The sequence below is a fragment of the Mastigoproctus giganteus genome, chromosome 11 (assembly GCF_048544385.1).
Source record: "Mastigoproctus giganteus isolate SK-2022 chromosome 11, ASM4854438v1, whole genome shotgun sequence".
Taxonomy (NCBI): Eukaryota; Metazoa; Arthropoda; class Arachnida; order Uropygi; family Thelyphonidae; genus Mastigoproctus; species Mastigoproctus giganteus.
In genome coordinates, this window is record NC_143585.1 from 8,943,120 (window position 1) to 8,964,621 (window position 21,502).

Consider the following 21,502-nt stretch of genomic DNA (forward strand, 5'->3'; position numbering starts at 1 on the left):
GTTCGAGAGCTGCCGTAGTTAAAGTGTACCAGGACTGACTTTAGTGTGACTTAGTTAGAGAAAGAGGCCACCCTTTCTGAAAATTATCTAAAGGCGTTTGCCCTTAAAACACTCCACGTGACAACAGCGTAAATCCAGCGTGCTTCTCTGTATAAAATAGTTTAACTCTGCCTGTCCTGACGCATCTACAGAGGAATTGCACTCTAGGAATACGGGTATTACCTTTAAGCGTGATGGATTCCGGTTCCGGTCGCCTAATGTCACGTGATGAATGCAAGAAAAAGGTATCTATTGTATTGACCTGTACTGCCGAATGTAGAAGGAATCTATGCTGGGATTGCAGCGGAGTCGCAGATTTAAGACGCCTTTCGTCTGTCTATTAAGAGAGCTCGTTGGGGATGTTCGCGTTGTAGGAAACTACCAGTGGAAGTTGCAAACCACAAGTAAGGAAATCACCCAGACTCACTGAGACTGCAGCTAGCCTGGTAATATCGCAGGATAAACGTACAAGCAGCCAACCCACCAACCATTCAGAAACGAATTTTGATATTGGGATAAAGTCGCCCGTAAATGAGAGCCATGATGCTAATGTTAATGCAGATATTTCAGCCTACATTAAGCCAGTTGCCCCCAGAAAGCAACTCTACAGAAATCGAGGTAGACGGAGGCATACTAGTGATAGCACATTATATTCCAAACAGCATTATAATTAAATCTTGGATCATGCTGGTTCTGGGAAGAGTATTGAAAACTTAAACAAATATAACCAAATGCAGAACAGCGCGAATCTAGACATCCCAAGTAAAATATCCAACTCGTCTATGGAAGCTTGCCTAGGATCAAACAGAAAAGCTGCTAAGTACCACAAGTCGATAAACAAAAACTGGATGACTTCCAAACACCTGATATGCGTGAAAAGCAGCAAATCATCTCAATCGACTTCCCTCCCCCATCAATTAAAACAACTGTTCCCAACATACAGGAAATAACCCACCAGAATCCTTCATCTCGCAACATTGTTAAGCTTCCTAAACGTCACAGTCTTGAAGGGATGGTGAAACCAATGAAAAAGAACGTGGCAAAACTGCTTAGCGATAACTATCGACTTAAAATTCAAACCACTGAGATTAGAGATGAACTGCTACTGCACAGGAAACAAATTAAGGACGTAACTTTCCTAGTCACCGACTTGGTTAATCTTTCAGAGCTCTCCAAACTTGGTGATGCCTCCGTCATTACCAACTTACATCACAGGAATTTGTTAAGCTATATACGTCCAAAGCCGATTCTGAGAGAATTGCACAAGTGGAACCTCACAATAGACAACCGGACAACAACAGAGCATATCTAACAAGCCCCGCGAACCAACCTATCGAGACCTACAAAACCACAGCACCCAGATACCACCAACTCCGGCTCCTCTTTTCTCCCGCTTCCTCAACAAGCATTCCCAAGGAGACTATCAATTAGGACCTCTCAGCTCCCCTTTTACAACTACCCCTTTCACAGAACTCAGACCACCCTATGACTCTTACAGCAGTGAATCATACTCAACCACCTCCTTCTCCTCTGAGAGAACTGTACACGAACCCCTGGTTAATCCCAGAGAACCCTCGAGATCGTTTCAAAAGCTGTTCAGATAGCAAGTGCCAGCATAAATGCAGACCGTTTCCCTAGAAGCAAGTCTACCCCAAGCAGCATGTCGAATCCAGCCGGTTCGAACGCTACGAGATCAATCAATAAGCGCACTGAGCGGATGGAAACTCCCAGTGAAACTCTCCTGCTCAGGCTCCTTTGGGAAACCTACGCATCACAGCCGTGACTACCCGAGCCAGGCTGTTTATCACTAGGCTGGGGACTACTACCGAGGCCACTGCTATAAAAAGCTTCCTAGACAAAGAGCTGGGCATTAAGGAAGATGTTAGAGCCATAAAAACCAAATTACCACCCTATTCTACTTTTGTGCTCTCTTGCCCTAGAGCTCACATACAAGGGGTCCTTAACCCAGCAGTCTGGCCGGCAGGTGCCTTAATTAAGCCATTTATTGAAACAAAAAATGACACCAAACGCAAGGCCAATATTAGACCCCAATAGCAATCAATTTTCGAGAGACAAATTGATGTTACACAAACGTCATTAACTTTATTTCTACAAAATGTTAGGAGTCTTGCTAACAAGCTACCTTGCAAGCCCTGCTCCTTTAGAAAGACAGATTTCATCTGCATCTCGAAAACTTGGGTTGATGAGAGGAAACACTTCGTGGTGCTGCTCTCCTTCACTCGTTATCACTATCTAGCAAACTCCAGAAAAGATAAGAGAGGAGGCGGAGTTATCATCTTCTTCAAGACCTCTTTCAGGCAGTGACATTTTCACAAAACTATTATTATATTTAGGCCACCCAAATAATTAAATTCACCTACCGTGCTGTGTCTTATGTCTGCTAAAAAAGCGTGTGTTCTATGGTCGATTTGTCTGTTTACTGGACGAAAAACCCCAGTTTCTGGGTAGAAAACCTTGCTATCTACGCCTGAAACCGACTAACTGAGCCACGGAGTGAAAAAAGCCCATTAAAGTTCCTCCCGTCATCGACGGGATAGTTACATGTTCACATGTGGACATGTGATGACATGTGTATATGTAAGGGGCGGCTCCTAGAACGTTTGTTCAACTCCACCTCGTATCTCTGTGAAGAACAGTATCGCTACCAATGGGCCAGATATGTGTGTGACGTAGGTTCGTGTGTGCATTATGTGTGTGTTCTATTTTTGTGTTTGGCCGCTTGGACACCCAGAAGCATCAGTCACCTGTACATATGAATCTGGGTACTCGTCCGCACCACGGGAAGGTGGGCCAGCCCCAGTAAAACATATACCGTCTCAATACGAGACTCTGACCCACCTGATGTTGGCAACAGGTGGGCCAGATTCTTTTGGGGGCCCACTCCAGAGGAGAAAAAAAATTAATATTCCCGTGGTGCAAAAAATAAAAAAGTGATATCACTGTAGAACGCGAAACAACAACAACAACAACAACAAAAATAATGATAATAAATAAATAATAAAATTTTTAAAAAAATTAAAAACAATAAATAAAATTAGAAAAAATAAATAAATAAAAAAAAAACAACGTGACAACCACACTGAAGAAAGCGAAGAGTAAAGAAGAGATGAAAAAAAAAAGAGAGTGTTTTCCGTCCTACACACAGGTCGCAGAAACAAACTCCGCAGTCCATGTATTAGGAAGTGGGCGGGAGAATACATGGTCGGTTTCAGTTCACTGTTGGGTCAACGATGTTGGCCAATGGGGGTCTGTTAATCCTTCGTCTGCGCTTAAAGACTTCAGCTGAGTAGGTTTGCAGTGCAGGAAGGTTGCCAGGGTTCGTAGGAACAGCTCCAGATGCTCTCCACAGATCTGTGTACAGCTGACAAGGTTGTATCTCAGATCCGCGAACGTAATGCACTCGAACAGTACATGCCACCAGTTCTCTTTGGCTCCACAATGGCAGAGATCTGTTGGGTGGAGACCCAGATGGTGTAATTTTTTATTCGTGGATCCGTGTCCGATAATTAGGTATGATGTTTCTAGTGAATGGGGTAAACTAAGACTGTACAGATTTAGTGGATGCATAGGTTACATCAGGTAGGAATCTTCTTGTGACAATGCCCAGTGTTGAGTTATCCGTCGAGTTTGCCAAATATTGAAGAGCTCGTTGTAGCAACGGGTCTTCTCAGCCTTGTGGTCAGCATGCAAGTTAACTTCAATGTTAAGGATCTTTGTTGGGATATTTCTCATAATTCGGAAGCACAACCCACGGAAGGTGACATATAGATCGAGCGGAAGTGCTCCCGCGATTACCTTAATGGCAGGAGTGGAAACAGTTCTACACACTGCGCAGATTGCCATTAACATTGACCTCTGGATGGTTCCAAGCTTGTCCCCCATCTTCACAAGAGTTACCCGATGGGACCAGGCTCTGGCTGCATAGGTCACAATTGGTAAAAATACTGCTGTATAATAGAACCGCAGGGACTTTTTTGGACAATCCCCAATAATTTTTAGATATGTGTATATTGGTTCCTGAGAATCTCTTAACATTTTTTCTTAGATGAACAGGATGTGGGAGAAAGCTGAGTTTGTAGTCAATAATCACCCCAAGTACTTTGGTTTCGGTGACGATTGGCAGTTGGGCATTAAATATCTTTACCTGCGGTGGGCGTGCCTGAGATCCAGTTTATTCTTGAATAGCATCATTTTAGCTTTTATTGGATTGATATGCAACTTATGAAGTGCAGCCCAAGTTGAGAGATCGTCGAGGACCTGATTTGCGTTTTCTTCGATGGCCTTCCGAGAATGCCCTGACACCACCACTGGGAGATCATCAGCGATGGTCACAATTTTCGCATTCCTGAAGGTGAGGGAGATCGAGTCTTGGAGGACTATATTAGAAATGAGGGACCCCAGGACTGACCCTTGGGAAAAACCTCGATTTACTAATCTGGTGACTTGCTGGAATTTTGATTTAAGAATAACTGCTCGGTCGGAAAAAAATAATTCTGGATGAGGCTGTATAATTTCCGGGGCAGGCGGCAGTTGGAAGGCCTGCCAAGGCACTAACCCACCAAACGGTGTGGAATGCTCCCTCGAAGTCTATGAAGATGGCCAATTCGAATATTTCTTCAGAACTGTCAATATGTAAGATCAGATCGAAAAGTGCTTCTTTACACGACCTTCCACGAGTGAAGCCATACTGGCATGGTTGGTGAGACCAAATGATGCATCTGTAGCAGGGAGACAACCCTGAGAGCCATGAGTCGCTCAAGGACATTACCAAGGTTAGCCACAGGGCAATAGGCCGGAAGCTGCGGGGGTCTGTTGGTGGCTTGTGAGACTTCTTGATGAGGCGAAGGAAGACCAACTTCCATTCTTTAGGGAAGCATCCTTCATCCAATCATTTATTGAAGAGGAGTAGATGGTGCGGCCGCAGTTTGTGAAAGCGGATGATGAGGATATATTATGTTCACATCAGTAAAACGCTAAACTACGAAGCAGTCATTGCAACTTTCAGCAAGAATGGAAAAATGATCCAAATCAATCTCGTGTATCTTCTGTCAGGATACACCCTATCAATCAGAGACGACATTTTTCCATGGTTATCTTCCCATCTTCTGCCGGAACTCCAAACAACCATTTTAGGGGATTTTAACATGTCTTTGCCAAGGTTCAAGGAGGCAAAGCAAGACATGGAAGATATCATGCTTACCTTGGGGCTCATCCCCTGGATACCCTACCAACTGGGGTAATCAGGTCCGTCCTTGACAGCGTCTTTCACAATTTCGAGAATATTAAAATCATTCCCTATAATTCCAAGTTCAAGTCGGACCACCCCCCAATTGTTTTTCAATCCGCACAGGCACTTGCATCCTTAGTCTCAGTGAGCAAACCGTGGACCCAGTGCGTATTGTAACTACGTTCTCAACTGACCTGATCAAGCCAAATGTTATCGTCACTGAACTTGAAGCATTCAATTGGAACAACCTCTACTCCAAACCTGTGGACGAAGCAATAAATGCTCTTTCTAACGAATTGAAACACATAGCTCTCATTGGTGCGGTGAAGGCATGAACAATCTCCTCAAAACCAAGCGGTGGTTCTGCTCTGAGGTAAAGCCAGTTTTCAATCTAAAACAAAAAGCCTACAGAACTTGGAAAAGGCCTGGATCCCTTCAAGACCACATATATTCAAAGAAGACTCAGGCATTCTAAACGCATCGCTACTATACGTGGACGTCAGGCAGGTGGTAATGAATGAAGACACCTTCAAACAGTGGGTACAGTCAACCTTCCACCCTGATCTGGAACAACATGATCCTCCCCTCCCTGTAGCGGCCATCACAGATATAGCCAGGACTTCACTTATGCATGTTACGATCTCGCGAGATATGATAATGAAAGCAATTAGCAGCCTATCCAAAAAACCTACAGTTGGTCCCGACAGATTAGCGCTCTCTATTGTGAACATTTTGAAATATTACTTCAGAATTGAAGGAAATCTACTTGTTATTCTAAACCAACTTCTTAACAACAGGAAAATTATTATCAAATATAACCATACATTGGAGAGTACCATCACGACCTCTGTCGGCATCCCACAAGGGAGAGTTCTTTCCTTATGGTTCTTTGCGCCACTACTTTGGAGCCCTTCCTTGCGAAGCACCAAAACTTCCTCTCATATGCTGACGATCTCAAGATGCTCGTCACATTAGATGATCGAGCAAAAATGGATGCAGTCGCCTTTAAAACACAAAACGTCCTGGTTGAACTTCAAGATTATCTACGATGTCTCGGACTAAAGTTGAACCCTCAGAAAGCAGCTGAGATGACCTTCACAAAAAGGAAGATATAGAATGAAATTACCCTCAAAATCAACGGGACCGTCATTGAAAAGGTAAACTCTCACACCGATTTGGACTTGAAGTGGGGTGACAGACTAACCTTCAAAGACCACCTAAAATGGCCAGGCAGAAAACGCTTGCTGCTCTCTGGGCAATCCGACAGGAGCTGATCGGTGTTAAGCCTCGAGTGCTCATCTTGGGTTACGTCCAAAGAAATTTGATCCCCGTACCGCTCTATGCATCTGTACTTTGGTCAGGGCCTCTGCTGCTCAACTCAAGAGATTCCTTGGGACAGAGTAATGGCTCCTGCAATGGTTAAACAGGGTGATGGGCCAGCCACCTTTTCACCATCTCTCGGAATGTGCTCTATGCAAACCTCGGCCTGAAACCATGGGAAACCATCACCAAGAAGAAGAATCTGCACACATTGGCTCTCAACTCCTTTGAGGCCGAAAGGATTCACCCGACATATAGTAGTAGTAGTAATAATAGTATTAGCAGTGGCATTTGATGCAAGAAAGCAAGTGTATGAGCTTATGCAGCATCAGCCAAAAAAAAAAAAAAAAAAAAAAAATCACACCATTCCCTCCAAATGCCTTTCCAGTTCCTCCTTAAATTTATTCAACCTATCAACTTCCACAACGACAGATGGAAGTTTGTTCCAGCAATTAACCACCCGCTGGCTAAAGGCAAATTTTCGCACATCTAATCTACATCTGTCTTTTCTTAATTTGAATTTATGCCCCCTTAGGTTTGTGATCTGAACAAGTGGAAGGATCCCATCAGAATTCAGCGTGCTCAACCTGAGAATGGAACTATCCAACGAACCCGGTGCAGTGCAACAACATGTCTACGATCCTCACTACAAGAACCTACAATACTCAGGATCAGTGTTTCGGGCAAATACGGCCCTACTATATAACTCCCTCGGAATCGATGCCTCAGCTTTCTGCAGCTCGAAGCGCTACAAACAGGACACCCTGAAAGAACTGTACAAAGTAAAACTATTGACTGTGTCAACTTCACAGTTTCGAAACTTTAATGTTATATCATGTCAGCTACCTGTAACTACAATGTGTGTCCATATATTTTTTAAACTCACTTATTATATAATTTGAATATTTATTATGTACATCCCTCTAGCCGAACCAGGCGGTTCCCTGGTGCCGACTGACGTGGAAATAAACAGATGTTACTTAAAATGGCCAAGAAACGACCCGATGGCAAAACTGAAAATGTCATTGAAAGGTTGATGTTAGAGGTGAGAGCAGAGTCTGACGGCTCGTACAGGCGAACAGGCGCAGCACTGATGAAAAGTTGACTACCCAATACAACATGGGCCAACCCGGAACAATATCTGACATGACCATGCGTCGCACGCTCACACGTATGGGCTATACCACAGAGGACCCATGCGGCATCCTCTCCTAACCAAGGTTCATCGGCGTAAAAGATTCGCCTGGTGCAAAGAGCAGGCAAGTTGGACGTTAGAAGACTGGAAGAAGGTGTGCTGGTCGAATGAGTCACGTTATTTACTCCACACCGTAGACGGTCGAGTACGGATTTGGTTTCAACAACATGAAGCTCTTGATCCATCATGCATGGTATCAAAAGTGCAGGCCGGTGGAGGCGGTTGTATGGTGTATGGAATGTTTCACTGGCAGGAAATTGGATCCCTGGTGCATGTGGAACAAAGTATCAGTGATCTCTCCGCTATCGTCAACTGCTTGCTGACTGTGAACATCCCGCTATGTTACACTTTTTTCCCGAATGGCGAAGGTGTCTTCCAAGATGACAATGCCACGAGCCATCGGGCACGTCTTGTGCAGGAATGATTTGAGGAACACAGTTCTAACTTCCAGCATATCGATTGGCCTCGGAACTCCGCCGATATCAATCCCATATAGCACTTGTGGGACACTGTGGAAAGGCATATCAGGCGTCTGGATACACTAATCACCTCCATACCTGCATTGCTGACTGCATTACACACAGCCTGGTTAGCCATACCTACCGTTTGCTTCCGACATCTTGATGAATCAATGCCACGTCGGATAGTTGCTGTATCGAGAGCAAAAGGAGGATCTAGGAAGTATTGGTCATAATTCGTGAAGCCTGATAGGTATCAGAAAAAAAAGAAAAGAAAAAAAAAAGAAACAGGAGCAGTCAAACAATTAGATCCCTTGTGGTGTCCCACTGTCCTAATCCTCTCCCATTCTTCAGCAGTCATTAATCGCGAATATCCTCCAGTCTTTGTTGTGTGGCTATCCTGTAAATTTTCCATGGATTTACCTGGGATTTCCTCACGTTCCAGTTGATATAGTAATATTTCATGGCGAATTTTTGATCAAATTCAAATTGATAATGCCATTGTACCCTTTAGCGGCACTGTCATATATAGTTTCTGAGCTGAATTAAAAAAAGATCTTCCCTTTGCAAAACAAGATCGAATGCCCTGAGAAATAACATGACTTTATATTGCCTTAATGATTTTAGCATTAGCATTAATAGAGGCATATGATGCAAGAAAGCAAGCTTATGCAGCATTAGCCAGAAAAAAAAAAAAAAAAAAACCGCTTCCACTTCACCCCTCTCTTCGTTCGAAATACCTGTCCAGCTCAGCCTTAAATTTATTTAGGCTATCAACTTCCACAACAAGGGATGGAAGTCTGTTCCACCAACGAACTACCCGCTGGCTAAAGGCAAATTTCCGCACTTATGCCCTCTCAGGTGATTATTCTGAACAAGAAAAAGAATTCCATCAGCATTGAGCATTCTCAAACCATTCAAGGCTTTATACACCTCTATCAGATCACCTCGCCGGTGCCTAGTCTCCAGACACTGTAATTTGCAAAACTTAAGCTTTCTCGTAAGAGCAACCCTTCATTCCATTCACTAATCTTGCTGCCCTTCTCTGCACTCGCTCCAGTAGCTCACTTCCTTCTTGAAATGAGGCCTACAGGCCTGTATACAGTACTCAAGGTGCGGCCTGACCATTGCCTTATACAAGGGAATAATCACCTCCTTATCCCTGCTAGAAAAATTCCTGTATGTCATTGATAAGACACAATGAGCTAATCTTGCAGCCCGCCTGCACCGCTCAGAGAACTTCATATCTGCCTGCACAACCACCCCCAGGTCCCTTTCATTCTCTACCACTGTCAGTGTAGTACAACAGAGTTGATACGTTGCTCTGAGGTTGCTGTTTCCAATATGTAGTACTTTACATTTTTCAATATTAAACTTCATTTGCCACCTCTCGCCCAACTGCTCAACCTTTCCAGATCCTGTTGCAGCAGCGTAGTGTCAGTAGTGTCCTTAACCACCATGCCAACCTTTGTACCGTCTGCAAACTTGGACATTAAGCTTGATATACCATCATCAATATTATTTATAATACAGAAAACAACAATGGACCCAACACTGAACCCTCAGGGACTCCATTAATAATATTAGGGCACGATGAGTAGTGTCCATTAATTACCACTCTCTGTCTTCTCCCACTCAACCATCCCTTTATCCATAGCAACAATTTGCCACCAGTGCCACACTGCTCCAATTTGTGCAGCAATCTTTCATGTGCAACAGTATCAAAAGCCTTTCTAAGATCCAAATACATAATATCAAAGTTATTCCCTGCATCCAATTCTTTTGCGACTACATCATAGTATCCAATCAAATTGGTCAGGCAAGACCTTCCCTTAACAAAACCATGCTGTATCTGAGCTATAACTGAATTCTTGTCAAGATGATCCTGCAGTGCTTCTTTAACCAGTGCCTCCATTAATTTTCCTGGAACAGAATTTAAACTTACAGGTCTGTAATTACTTGTGTCAGCCTTTGATCCTCCTTTGTGATTTGGGGTTACATTTGCACATCTGCAGTCTGTGGGTACCTCCCCTGAGTCCAAGGAAGCTCTCATAATTATGGCTAATGGATTGCTTACTTCCTTTGCTGCCTCCTTTAATATAACTGGATAGATCCCATCCACCCCAGGTGCTTTTCTTGTATTTATTCTCAACAAATTCTCCCCCATTTTACTCTCAATTATTACAAGACCATCTAGCTCACTGCCAGTGTTTACTTCATCTATGGTATTCCCCTTCCTGAATAACTCCTCATGTGTGAATGTCGATGCAAATATTGATTTAGTTTGTTAGCTACCTGAGCAGGATCATGAACAGTCTAGTTGCCTCCCGAATATGCTGATGTAGAAAACAATCATCCAATAAATCCACAAAAGCCTTGCTAATGTGTGAGTGACCATCCCACAAATTCCAGTCAATATCTGGGACTCTCTGATTTACTGGCCCACTCTATTTCCCTGTACAGTTTCTTATTATACTCCTCAGAGTCATAAGGCCTATACCACACTCCAATTCTCAATTTTGATCTCCCAATCCTTATGTCACACCAAACTCACTCCACACTGCACTGTCCAGCGATGTCGACTGGCTTCACTTCCTAGGATTTTATGTATTTCTTAACTAATAGCATAGCCCCTCCTCCCTTCCTGACCTGTCTATCCTTTCTGTAGACATTGTACTCCCCAAATTCCAGTTCTGCATTCCTTATATCTGTGTGACACCACGTCTCTGATATCCCAATAATATCTGCCTTTGATGTTTTGAGCAATACCTCAAATTCATGAAATTTATTTACTAAACTCCTAGCTCGAGTGTCGACTCGGGTGTCGACTGGCTTCACTTGCTTGGATTTTATGTGTTTCTTAACTAATAGCATAATCCCTCCTCCATTCCTATCCTGTCTGTCCTTTCTGTAGACGTTGTCTGCGCGGGTAGTACAGTGGTATCGTCACCGTCCTCCCGACACCGGGTGGAAAAGGCCTGGGTTCGAATCCCGTCGGTGACGCGAGGAACTTTAATGGGCTTTTTTCATTCCGTGGCTTAATTATTCGGTCTCAGGCGTAGCTAGCAAGGTTTTTCTTCCCAGTAACTGGGTTTTTTCGCTCCACGCTGTTTAAATAACAAACTGAAATATTTTTCCGGTGTCAATGTTTCTAAAAGTGCAAAATTGAAAAAATAACATGCTTATTATGAATAATTACTCGCTTACCTGAATTTGTTTAATTAACGTTACAAATAAAGTTATTCCAACGCGCTTGGAAAAATTCGAGAAAGTTGTGTTATCCATGTTGTAGATCAGTTTAGCACCGTGAATCTGGGTGAGTTCGTGTTCCAGTTCCCATCCAATTAATGCATACATACATTGGAACATCAGTTCGACGCAAAGTTCTTGACGCTCTATGTAACCTATATAAATAATGAAATTAATTTTCAGTGGAATTGTGAAATGCTGAAAAGCAGAGTTCATTACACAATACACAAAAATAAAATAAATAATTACTAGTAGTAACGCACGTATCATTTTTTACGAAATTACGCACGACTACCCTATGCTAATTACACTAACTCAAATGACAACAAAGGTGGAACATCCTTAGTGGTGTGTTTTTCTGTGTGCTGTATGCCATGCTTCTTATCAAAAGCAGCCTGAGCCCGACGAAAGCTTTCCCGGATTCAGATATTTCACATGCTACCATAGAATCTGTATGGTGTGAGATAGTTGGAAGCAAAGGTATAACGAGAGTGGGAGTAATCTACTGGCCACGTGATTGTGAAGATTATGATGAGAGCCTCTACATACAAATGGAATGGGAAAAGTAAGCGTCAATGTCTTATTATGAGTGATTTTAATTTGCCTCTAATTGATCGGAGAAAATTGGAAGGAAACTCCACACGGGAATAAAATTTTTAAATAAACTAGATGACTGTTATTTGTATCAACTTGTCAGAGAAAGTACTGGAGAAAAGAATACTCTAGACCTGATCATCATCCATTAAGCAGATGACATAGTAATAGGGCTAGCAGTATAGGGACCAGTAGCAGAAAGTGATCACGGAGTTATACAGTGGACGATGAAGAGAGAGGTAGCAATTGTTAAAGGCAAAGGAATGGATTATCATTTCAGGAAAGGAAAGTGATATTCACCTCTATATCCCAAAGAGAGCGAATACAGTTGAACTATAGTTTACCTTTAAAATATTAATCAGAGAAGCCTTGAATGCTTATATACCATTAAAAAATACTGCGCAAGGAGGATTCCAAGTTGGATGAATAATGAATTTGCCAAATTACTTTAGAAGAAAAAGTTTGCATAGAAAAGGTAGAGAGCAATAAAAAGTACTGAAACCTATAAGAGCTACAAATTGATCTGTAATAGTGCTACTGAAAGGGTTATGCTGGCAAAGGCAGATTATGAGAAATCGCTGCCAAAGATGGGGGATAAGGAATTCTTCACATATATAAATGCAAAGAAGAGAAGGGCAAACCAGATCGGATCGGACCCTTAATGGACGTGGGATACTATTAGATATCCTAGCTGAAGTTTCAGATGAACTCAACAGTTACTTTGCGTTGATATTTACAGAAGAAAAACTCTTCGTGTCAATAAGAAATTATGGGAGTGATGTTGAAAAAAAATGTAATTAATGAAGTTGAAATTTTACATGTTTATTTAATGAAAAACCTTTCGAGCCTACAGTCCAGTAAGGCTCCTGGGGTCGATAGCATGTATCCTATAATCTTAAGGGAGGTGGCAAATGAGTGCATTAAACAATTGAGGCTAATTATAAGAGCATCATTGGACTTAGGAGTGATTCCGTTGGATTGGAAAAGTACCATGTATCTCCAATACATAAGGGCGGTTCTAAGAGTGAAGTGGGAAATTACCGGTGGGGTAGTTTAACTTCAGTAGTAGGGAAAATTATAGAGACAACGATCGAGGGTGGAATTCAATATCATTTTAATATCAATGGAATTCTGAAGGATACTCGCCATGGTTTTGTAAAGGGAAAATCATGTTTAACTAATCTGGTTAGCTATTTTTCCAGGGCCATTCAAGAGCTGGACTTTTTGAATAATTTCGACACTGTTTATTTGGATTTCAGCAATGCATTTGATCCAAGTCCCACATGAGCATTTACTTTATAAGCTGGAACAGGTTGAAATCACAGGGAAAATCCTCAGATGGATAGATGAATGGGTTCAGGGCAGGAGGCAGAGCGTTGTGATAAATGGCTATTCCTCACATTGGGTTGATGTAAGATGTGGGGTTCCCTAAGGATCAGTATTGGGACCACTGTTGTTGTATTTGATTTTAATAAATGACATCGATGATGGGATAGAGGACGTGATGTGTAGATTTGCAGATGATGTAAAGATTTGTAGAATAGTTAATGATCACCGCCAAGCAGAGCTTTTTCAGAGTGACCTAGGCAGACTTCAGGGATGGTCAGAAAAATATGCTAATACCAAGTGGCTGCTCGTGACTCTGATGTATCGGGGTGCTGCTTCTTAAAGTTAGATTAAATTGCCTTGGTTATAAGACATATAGGCATAGACAGTAATACTAATAGGCAAGTCTGCGCGTGTAGCACAGTGGTATCGTCACCGTCTTCCCCAAACCGGGTGGAAAAGGCCCGGATTCGAATCAAGTCAATGACGCGAGGATCTTTAATGGGCTATTTTCACTCCGTGCCTGAGTTAGTCGGTCTCAAGCGTAGATATCAAGGTTTTTCCCCCCAGAAATTAAGGTTTTTTTCGTCCAGCAAGCAGACAAATCGACCAGAGAACACACCAATTTACAGACAAATAAATATATGGGTAGATGTAAGAAATTACGGGTGGCCCTAATATAATAATTTAATACTAATAAGTAAGTGAAAAATACTACCAAACATTAACTGGACACTTCCCATTAACAGACTTAGGTAATCTTGAAATTTCATTTAAAAATAAAATCCATTCTTCGGTTTTTATTTGTGGAAAATAGATTAATACATTTTTCATACAAGTTTGTTGCATTGTTCAAATCGGCACTACTAGCTCCGCAGTTCCTTTGACTAGTTTTATGACCTCTAAATAATGCGTATGAAAACCTGCCAACTAACCATTGACTCAACAACTGAGGCCAAAATGTGGAATGTGTAGCGTACAGTTCCGCCTACGGTTATACTTCAAAATTGAAAACGATTTCGTGGTTTTATTTGTTTATTATTAAAATGATTATTGTAAATAGAGGATGAGTATAGTATATGGGGGACCCGTTATTAAAAATATTCATTGTGTTGTATTGTTCGTCATAAAGTTTCATATAACACCGTTCATTCTATATTTAGATTTAAAGGCTGGGGTGCTCGGTTCTGCAGTGCCTACTAACGAGCTGCCCCTAGTAATACCTTACATTTTGCTTTAATCCATCAAAACGTAAGGTATTACACCTGGGAAACAGTAACTCCAAAATAACGTATACTCATGGTGAAGTTCAACTAAAGCCGGAAGTGGAGGAAAGGGACTTAGGTGTTCCAATGCGGTCAAACATGAATTTTTCCGAGCATTGTAGACAGGTTGCAAGGAAGGCCAATGGTGTTCTGTCGATGAGTTATAAATTTATAGCCAGCGAGTTAAAAATTAGTGGGTTTAGTTACCTGCATGGATGTTGGTAGAGGCTGACAGTTTGGTAAATTCAGTCTGGGTCAGTTGGATGAGTGTCCCTCGGGAGGAGGGACACTCATCCAACTGACCCTTCAATTTCCCCTGGCTATCCTTGAGCTCTGCACCACTAGCAAAGACTGAATGCAGAAAGAAAATTATCTTGTCCCGTTCTGTATCATGAGATTCAAATTGCAATTGGGACAATTTATTCAGGTCTGTAAGCAGCACATAAATTGGACATAGAGAGGGAACTTCATTGTGAGGAGTATGAATTAAAGACCATCTTGATATCCAGTGTGGTACTGCCGGAGAGTTTGTTGAAGTTAAAACTGCAAGTAGATAAGCACTGCTTGGCGATGAGAAAGGTGTGAGGGATTGTAGATTTTCGTGCAGGTGCCGAGAAAGACATATATATATATATATATATATATATATATGAATGGGTATTCAATGTAACCCCTTAAAGGTAATGTTTAACGAGTTACATATGAAAAAAGGTATACAGGTGACGAAATTATTTCAGTGAATGCAAGATTAATAATTGGTATGACAGATGCACCTAAAAGCGGAAAGCAGCATTAAAGGATGCAAGAGTATATATAAGTTGTATTAATATATTGAATAAGTATGGATAAATGGATGCGAAAGTTACACAAAGTGCCAGTAACTAGAAGGGTGAGGAAGGCAGAAAAAGAAGTGTAGTAGATTAGTGAAAGGTGAAAGAATGTTAATATCCTAGAGGTTTTGATGAATTAGGAAAGTTGGGGGGAACTGTGAAGTAAAATTAGTGCATCAAAATATTAATAAAATAAAAATAAAAATATAATTAAAATGGTGTAGCTGTCGTCAGATATGGGGAAAAGAATTTTAGAAAATGGTCGAATATAGGTAATGCAAATATGCTTGATCTGATGTCAGCTGAAATAAATATTGATACATGATCAGGTTATTTCATCAGGGGACTACACCTAACCATTTATCAGGAACTGAGGTTCAATATTTGTCCATAGTAATAGAAGAGAGTGAAAGGCCAAAAAAAGGTAAGATAAAACAACGAAAATAAATTTAGCACTTTCTAATACAGTATGGACAAGGTAGTCCCAACACAGTGTAATTTATTTAGATAAAAATAAGTATTGAGTTAGAATAAAATGATTAATATAAATAACTTTAATATAAATATGTAGAATTTAGTGTAGTGTATTTTGTATAGACAGGAAATCAATGTATTTTATAAAATAGATTTAGAACAAGCAGATGGTATGGGTGAGGTATTAAATTGAGGAAGGGGAAGGGAAAAAGGAATATTTTAAATAAATAAAGACGAAAAATAGCAATAGAACTAGGACAGTAGGAAGGTTCGTTTCACCCTCGTATTACACTAATAGTTTTAAGATAGGAAAGAACATTAGACATAGACAGCAGAAAGATAAAAAGTGTACAAAAAGTTATTAAGAGACACTGTGCTTGCTGGGGTTGTGAAGCCCAACCTCATAGTAAGGGCTCTGGCATACTTAATTCTATATATTACAAAATATTATATATATATTTAAATATACATACAGTAGCGTAGCTACCATTTTTCGAGCCCGAGGGCAAAGAACATGGAACAATGTTCGGGCCCCCAACTTAAGGAAAACTGCAAAAACAGGAGACAATCAGACGCCGGGTCCCTAAAAAGCCCGTGCCCAGAGGTTATTTCCTTGCCTGCCTACATGGTAGCTACGCCACTGTATATATATATATTTAAATAATGGCTTAAAAGTTTAACATAAAGAAAATAAATAAATAAATATTAAGCTATCATTAGAAGCAGCAAAATGCACCTCCTCCACATGAAGCCCAGATATATCCGATAATTCAAAATAAAATTAACCATAAGCCAGTAGTATGGCAAAAAAATGTAGAGCGAAAAATTAACATAAAATAACGTAAAAATAAACAAACAGGGAGGGGGAAGTAAAGGTAAGATATAAACGGTAGCCGATAGTCCCCTGTATAATTTAGCACTTTAATTCAAATTAATAAAACCGATATAAAATTTAAAATAATGCCAATTATAATATGATTTAGCGGTACCCTCCTAGAAGGTACCAGTTCCGAAAAATTTGAAACATCACCAAAAAAGGGGGTTAAAAGAACTACTGAAAGAAAAACAAAATATCAAAATAATAGACTGACCATTATGCCCCATTGGCTACTGTTTATATCTTACCTTTACTTCCCCCTCCCTGTTTGTTTATTTTTACGTTATTTTATGTTAATTTTTCGCTCTACATTTTTTGCCATACTACTGGCTTATGTTTTATGTTGTATTATCGGATATACATATATATATATATATATATTTTATATATATATAACATATATATATATATATATATATATATATATATATATATATAAAATTTGTCTTCTTCAGTACTCTTTATACTTTCCTACATCTATATTTTTATTTCTCGTGAGCCATTAGTTTATCGAATGCAATATTTCAGATGCTCCTTTTCTTTTTTTTTTTTTTTTTTTTTTTGATTTGGTAGTTGTTGACGCATCGGCTTCTGTGGCCATATTGCACCTCCCAAGGTTTTTTTTGCAGTACTTTGATCCAAGCCTGAGGCGAGAATCGAACCCGCGACCTTTGGGTTGCCGGGTAGGTACTTTACCCACTCGGCTAGCCCGGTCGGCGCTCCTTTTCTGCTGCTAAAATTTGTATAGGCGGTTTTTCGCCTATACAAAGTTAACGACTATTTACCGCTACTTTGCTAGATTGTTATTCATTTCTCTCCTGGGATACATTCCTTCACGTAAATGGGGTAACCCCTACCCCATTTTACATTCGTAACGTAAGTGATTTAATTTAATTTAATGTACTACTTTTCTATTGTTTCTATTGTACTATTTCCTTGTTCTATTGCCTAGTTATTATCTATTGCCTAATTATAACCTATTGCCCTTAATATCCTAGTTCTATTACTTCTCTAATTTAATTTATTTTACTACTTCTCCAAATCAACTTTTGACGCGTGGTGTAGTTAACATAATTTAATTTATTTAATTTTAATTTTTCAGAAATCTTACACTAGGGGTCGCCAGTGTAAACGTCATATCCTTTAGCTCACATTGAGTTGAAACTTTTTTATTACTCCACTGCAGTAACAAAACAACTTACACGACCCCAGTAAGTTATCCTATTTCTATCTTTCTATTCTTTTAATCTTAACGTCCAGCTCTGTTGGGTCAGCTACAAAATATACACATGCATTATGATTTACATTTAACTTTTAACCCTACCTTACTTTACCTACTTTTCACATGCACCACGTGCTGCGTATATTTCATGTCAGAAACAGAGGCTTCACCTACTTATTGCCGTTTCCTCCTTTGATTTTGGCGGATGGCCCGGATGAAGGCGCTGAGATCACAGGATGAACAGCATTAAGTAATTCTTATTACTTCTTTTTATCTTAGCACCCATATATACAGTATATACATTTCATTAATTATCTTGAGCTCGTACTCCATACCCTTGCTGGAAATAAAATTCTTTTCATGTTGGATGCTAATGCTTCTTCATCTTTATGGTCTGATTTTCCTCCAAACCCCAAAGGTTTACTCTTGGAGGAATTTATTTTATCAAATCAGCTTACAGTTTGGAATTCGCAGGATCACCCCCCCCCCTACATTTGCCTCTAGTTCTGGTCTTTCTAGCATCGATGTAACACTCACCAACACTTCCTTTGGTTCTGGTATTGATTCTTGGTCCGTTCACCCCTCATGGTCCGGGAGTGACCATAATGCAATAACATTTGAAATTTGCTTCTCTTCTCCTACGCGAGTTATCTCGTGTAATGCAGATCTTTGTCGCTTCCAGACAAAACAAATTGATTGGTCTGACTTTGATGCCACATTGGTACAAACTTTTAATGAAAGTCGTATTCAACACCTTGATTCTTTAGAAACACTCTCTCATCTTTCTGAATTTATGACTTTACTTAACCTTGTCTCTGACAGTACTCTCAAAAAGAGACGGCGTAGACCTAATTCAGTGCCCTGGTGGTCTGATGACCTTACCAGGTATAGAAAGGATCTGAAATCAGCTAGACGAAATTATCAAAAATCCAGGAGAGCTAATCGTCCTCAGAATGAGGTCTCTAGACTATATCAAGTTTATAAAAGCTCAAGGAAGCAATACTTTAATCAAATTTACCATAATAAACGCAATTCCTGGGATAGTCTTATTCAACAGAGTCTAAATTCTGATCCATGGGGCCTCGTATTTAAGCTGGTCACTGATAAAATCCATCCTGGTATAATTTCTACTTCAATCAGAAGACAAGACGGCACAGAGACCCTTAATTGGATAGACACCATTAATGCCATTTTGGATGAAATTATACAGGTCGATAATTCTGTTCCAGAAAGTCCAACTCAAACAGCAATGAGAATTGCACATCTTGGGTATGTCAGTTCTTCTCATGAAGACCTCTTTACACATTTGGAAATTGATAACTCAATTTCTTCTTTGCATCCTAATAAATGTCCTGGCCTTGATTTGCTGGAAGTCTCTGTACTGCAACGTTTTTGGAAACTCTGTCCAATCCCAATAATAAATCTACTAAATTCATGCTTAAATAATGGTATTTTTCCACCTATTTGGAAGCAAGCGCACCTTAAATTACTGCTTAAAAGTTCAGATAAGCCTCCTCAGCTGGCTTCATCTTACCGTCCGATTGCTCTCCTTCCAGTTCTGGGTAAGGTTCTGGAAAAGTTAATAGTGCTTCGTTTTTCTCCAACTTACTCCAGTAAACATCTTTCTTCTTCCATACAATTTGGATTTAAATCTGGGTTCTCGACGGTGGATGCCATAAGGCACACCCTAAATCTAATAACTGCCTCTGACAGCAAGTACGTTCTCGGTCTCTTCGTGGACTTCAAAGGGGCCTTTGACACCGTTTGGTGGCAAAGTGTCCTGGAGAGGTTCCGAGAGGCTGGGGTATCTGCTCCTCTATATCGACTAATCACAAGCTACTTTACAGAACGTAACCTTATTGTCTCCTCTGGGATTACCACCGTTCGGAGACCGGTTACTCGTGGGTGCCCTCAAGGTTCGGTATTGGGTCCAACTTGTTGGACTATCGTCCTTGATGGCTGGCTTTCAAAAGACATCAATCATGCAGATAAAGTCGCTTACGCCGATGATTTGGTCGTTCTTGTCCATGGCAATTCCAGGGCGGAATTGGAAGAACGTGCCAATGAGGTGCTCAGAGATCTCGATGGCTGGTGTAGTACACATAAGCTCGAGATCTCAATAAGCAAAACCAAACAACTGCTGTTTAAGGGGCGCCTAAATGCTGAAACACCTCCAGTCATTAAATTGCATAGTGAATCAATACAATCTGTCAACGTTTACAAGTACTTGGGAGTTCTCTTGGATGAGAAACTCAACTTCATTCTCCATGCCAAATATCTCATAGGAAAAATAAGAACCTTAACAGGAAAACTCATTCACGTAACACGTAGTCGTTTCAGTATAAAACCACATACGCTAAGACTCTATTACAATTGTCTCTTCTTACCGATTACTTGTTATGCTGTTGGTGTTTGGGGGCCTAAAATATTAAATGTATTGTTTAAGAAATATCTTTTAGCAGCTCAGAGATTCTTTCTTCTTACCACCTCTAGGGCGTGCAGGACTGTTTCCTCTGCTGCCCTGCAGGTTATAACTGGACATCTTCCAATGGACTTGGAAGTAATACTACAATACTTGACATACTGTAACAAGAAAGGTATACAGGCAACAATTGGTGATTATTCTAACGATACCTCCCAGCCTGTTAAGGCTGATCTAGAAAGAATAAAATCGCAACTTATGCTGGATTGGCAAAATGGTTGGGATTTGTCTCTGAAAGGACGTTTAACCTACTTATTTTTACCTTCTGTCTCTATTTTTAGCAAAACTAATCTCCCTTGGTTCTCCCCAGGTCTTCATCCAACATTTTTATGTACTGGGCATGGTAGTATAAATAGTAAATTGTTTCAATTCCATCTAGTGGCTTCTCCTTTGTGTTTTTGTGGTTCTATTGAAACGGTCCAGCATTTGATTCTTGATTGTGTTTTTTACACAGATTTACGACAACCCCTTCAAATTATCACTAATGTGTATAGTGATTCTGATTTCCATATTTTCTTTTCCTCACAAGAAAACTACAATACATTCACACATTTTGCAAATCAGCTATTTGCAAGGAGAAAACTGATGATATTAACCAATTTTCGTCCTCCTTAAAACATTCCAAAGGCTAAAATAGATACCAAATATTCACGACTGTTGTATTTTTAACATAGTTCTTATTCTACTTTTGTATATAATTGTTCATAGATTTATATTTTAAATAATTACTGTTTCTTGCAGTTCGCAGTGATTATTTGTAAATATTGAAAATCAATATTCTTTAACTTTCTATAAAACAAACAATGTCTTTATTGCATGACTCTACCATACGAAACTTATAACGTATCTTTAATTTCAGTTTCAGTTTCTGGCTGGTGGATGTTTGTTGACCTTCATTAATTCTGTTTAATAAACTACCTAAA

At 40.3% G+C, this 21,502-nt stretch overlaps 1 protein-coding gene across 1 annotated transcript in view; it reads right to left on the minus strand.

Annotated features, from left to right (window-relative positions):
* LOC150077690 (clavesin-1-like) overlaps nucleotides 1-21,502 on the minus strand; it is an 80,782-nt gene that overhangs the window by 21,240 nt on the left and 38,040 nt on the right. The window contains exon 4 of the mRNA XM_090384716.1: nucleotides 11,468-11,664. Within this exon, the coding sequence (XP_090240842.1) occupies nucleotides 11,468-11,664 (197 nt within the window). The remainder of the gene's footprint in view (nucleotides 1-11,467; nucleotides 11,665-21,502) is intronic.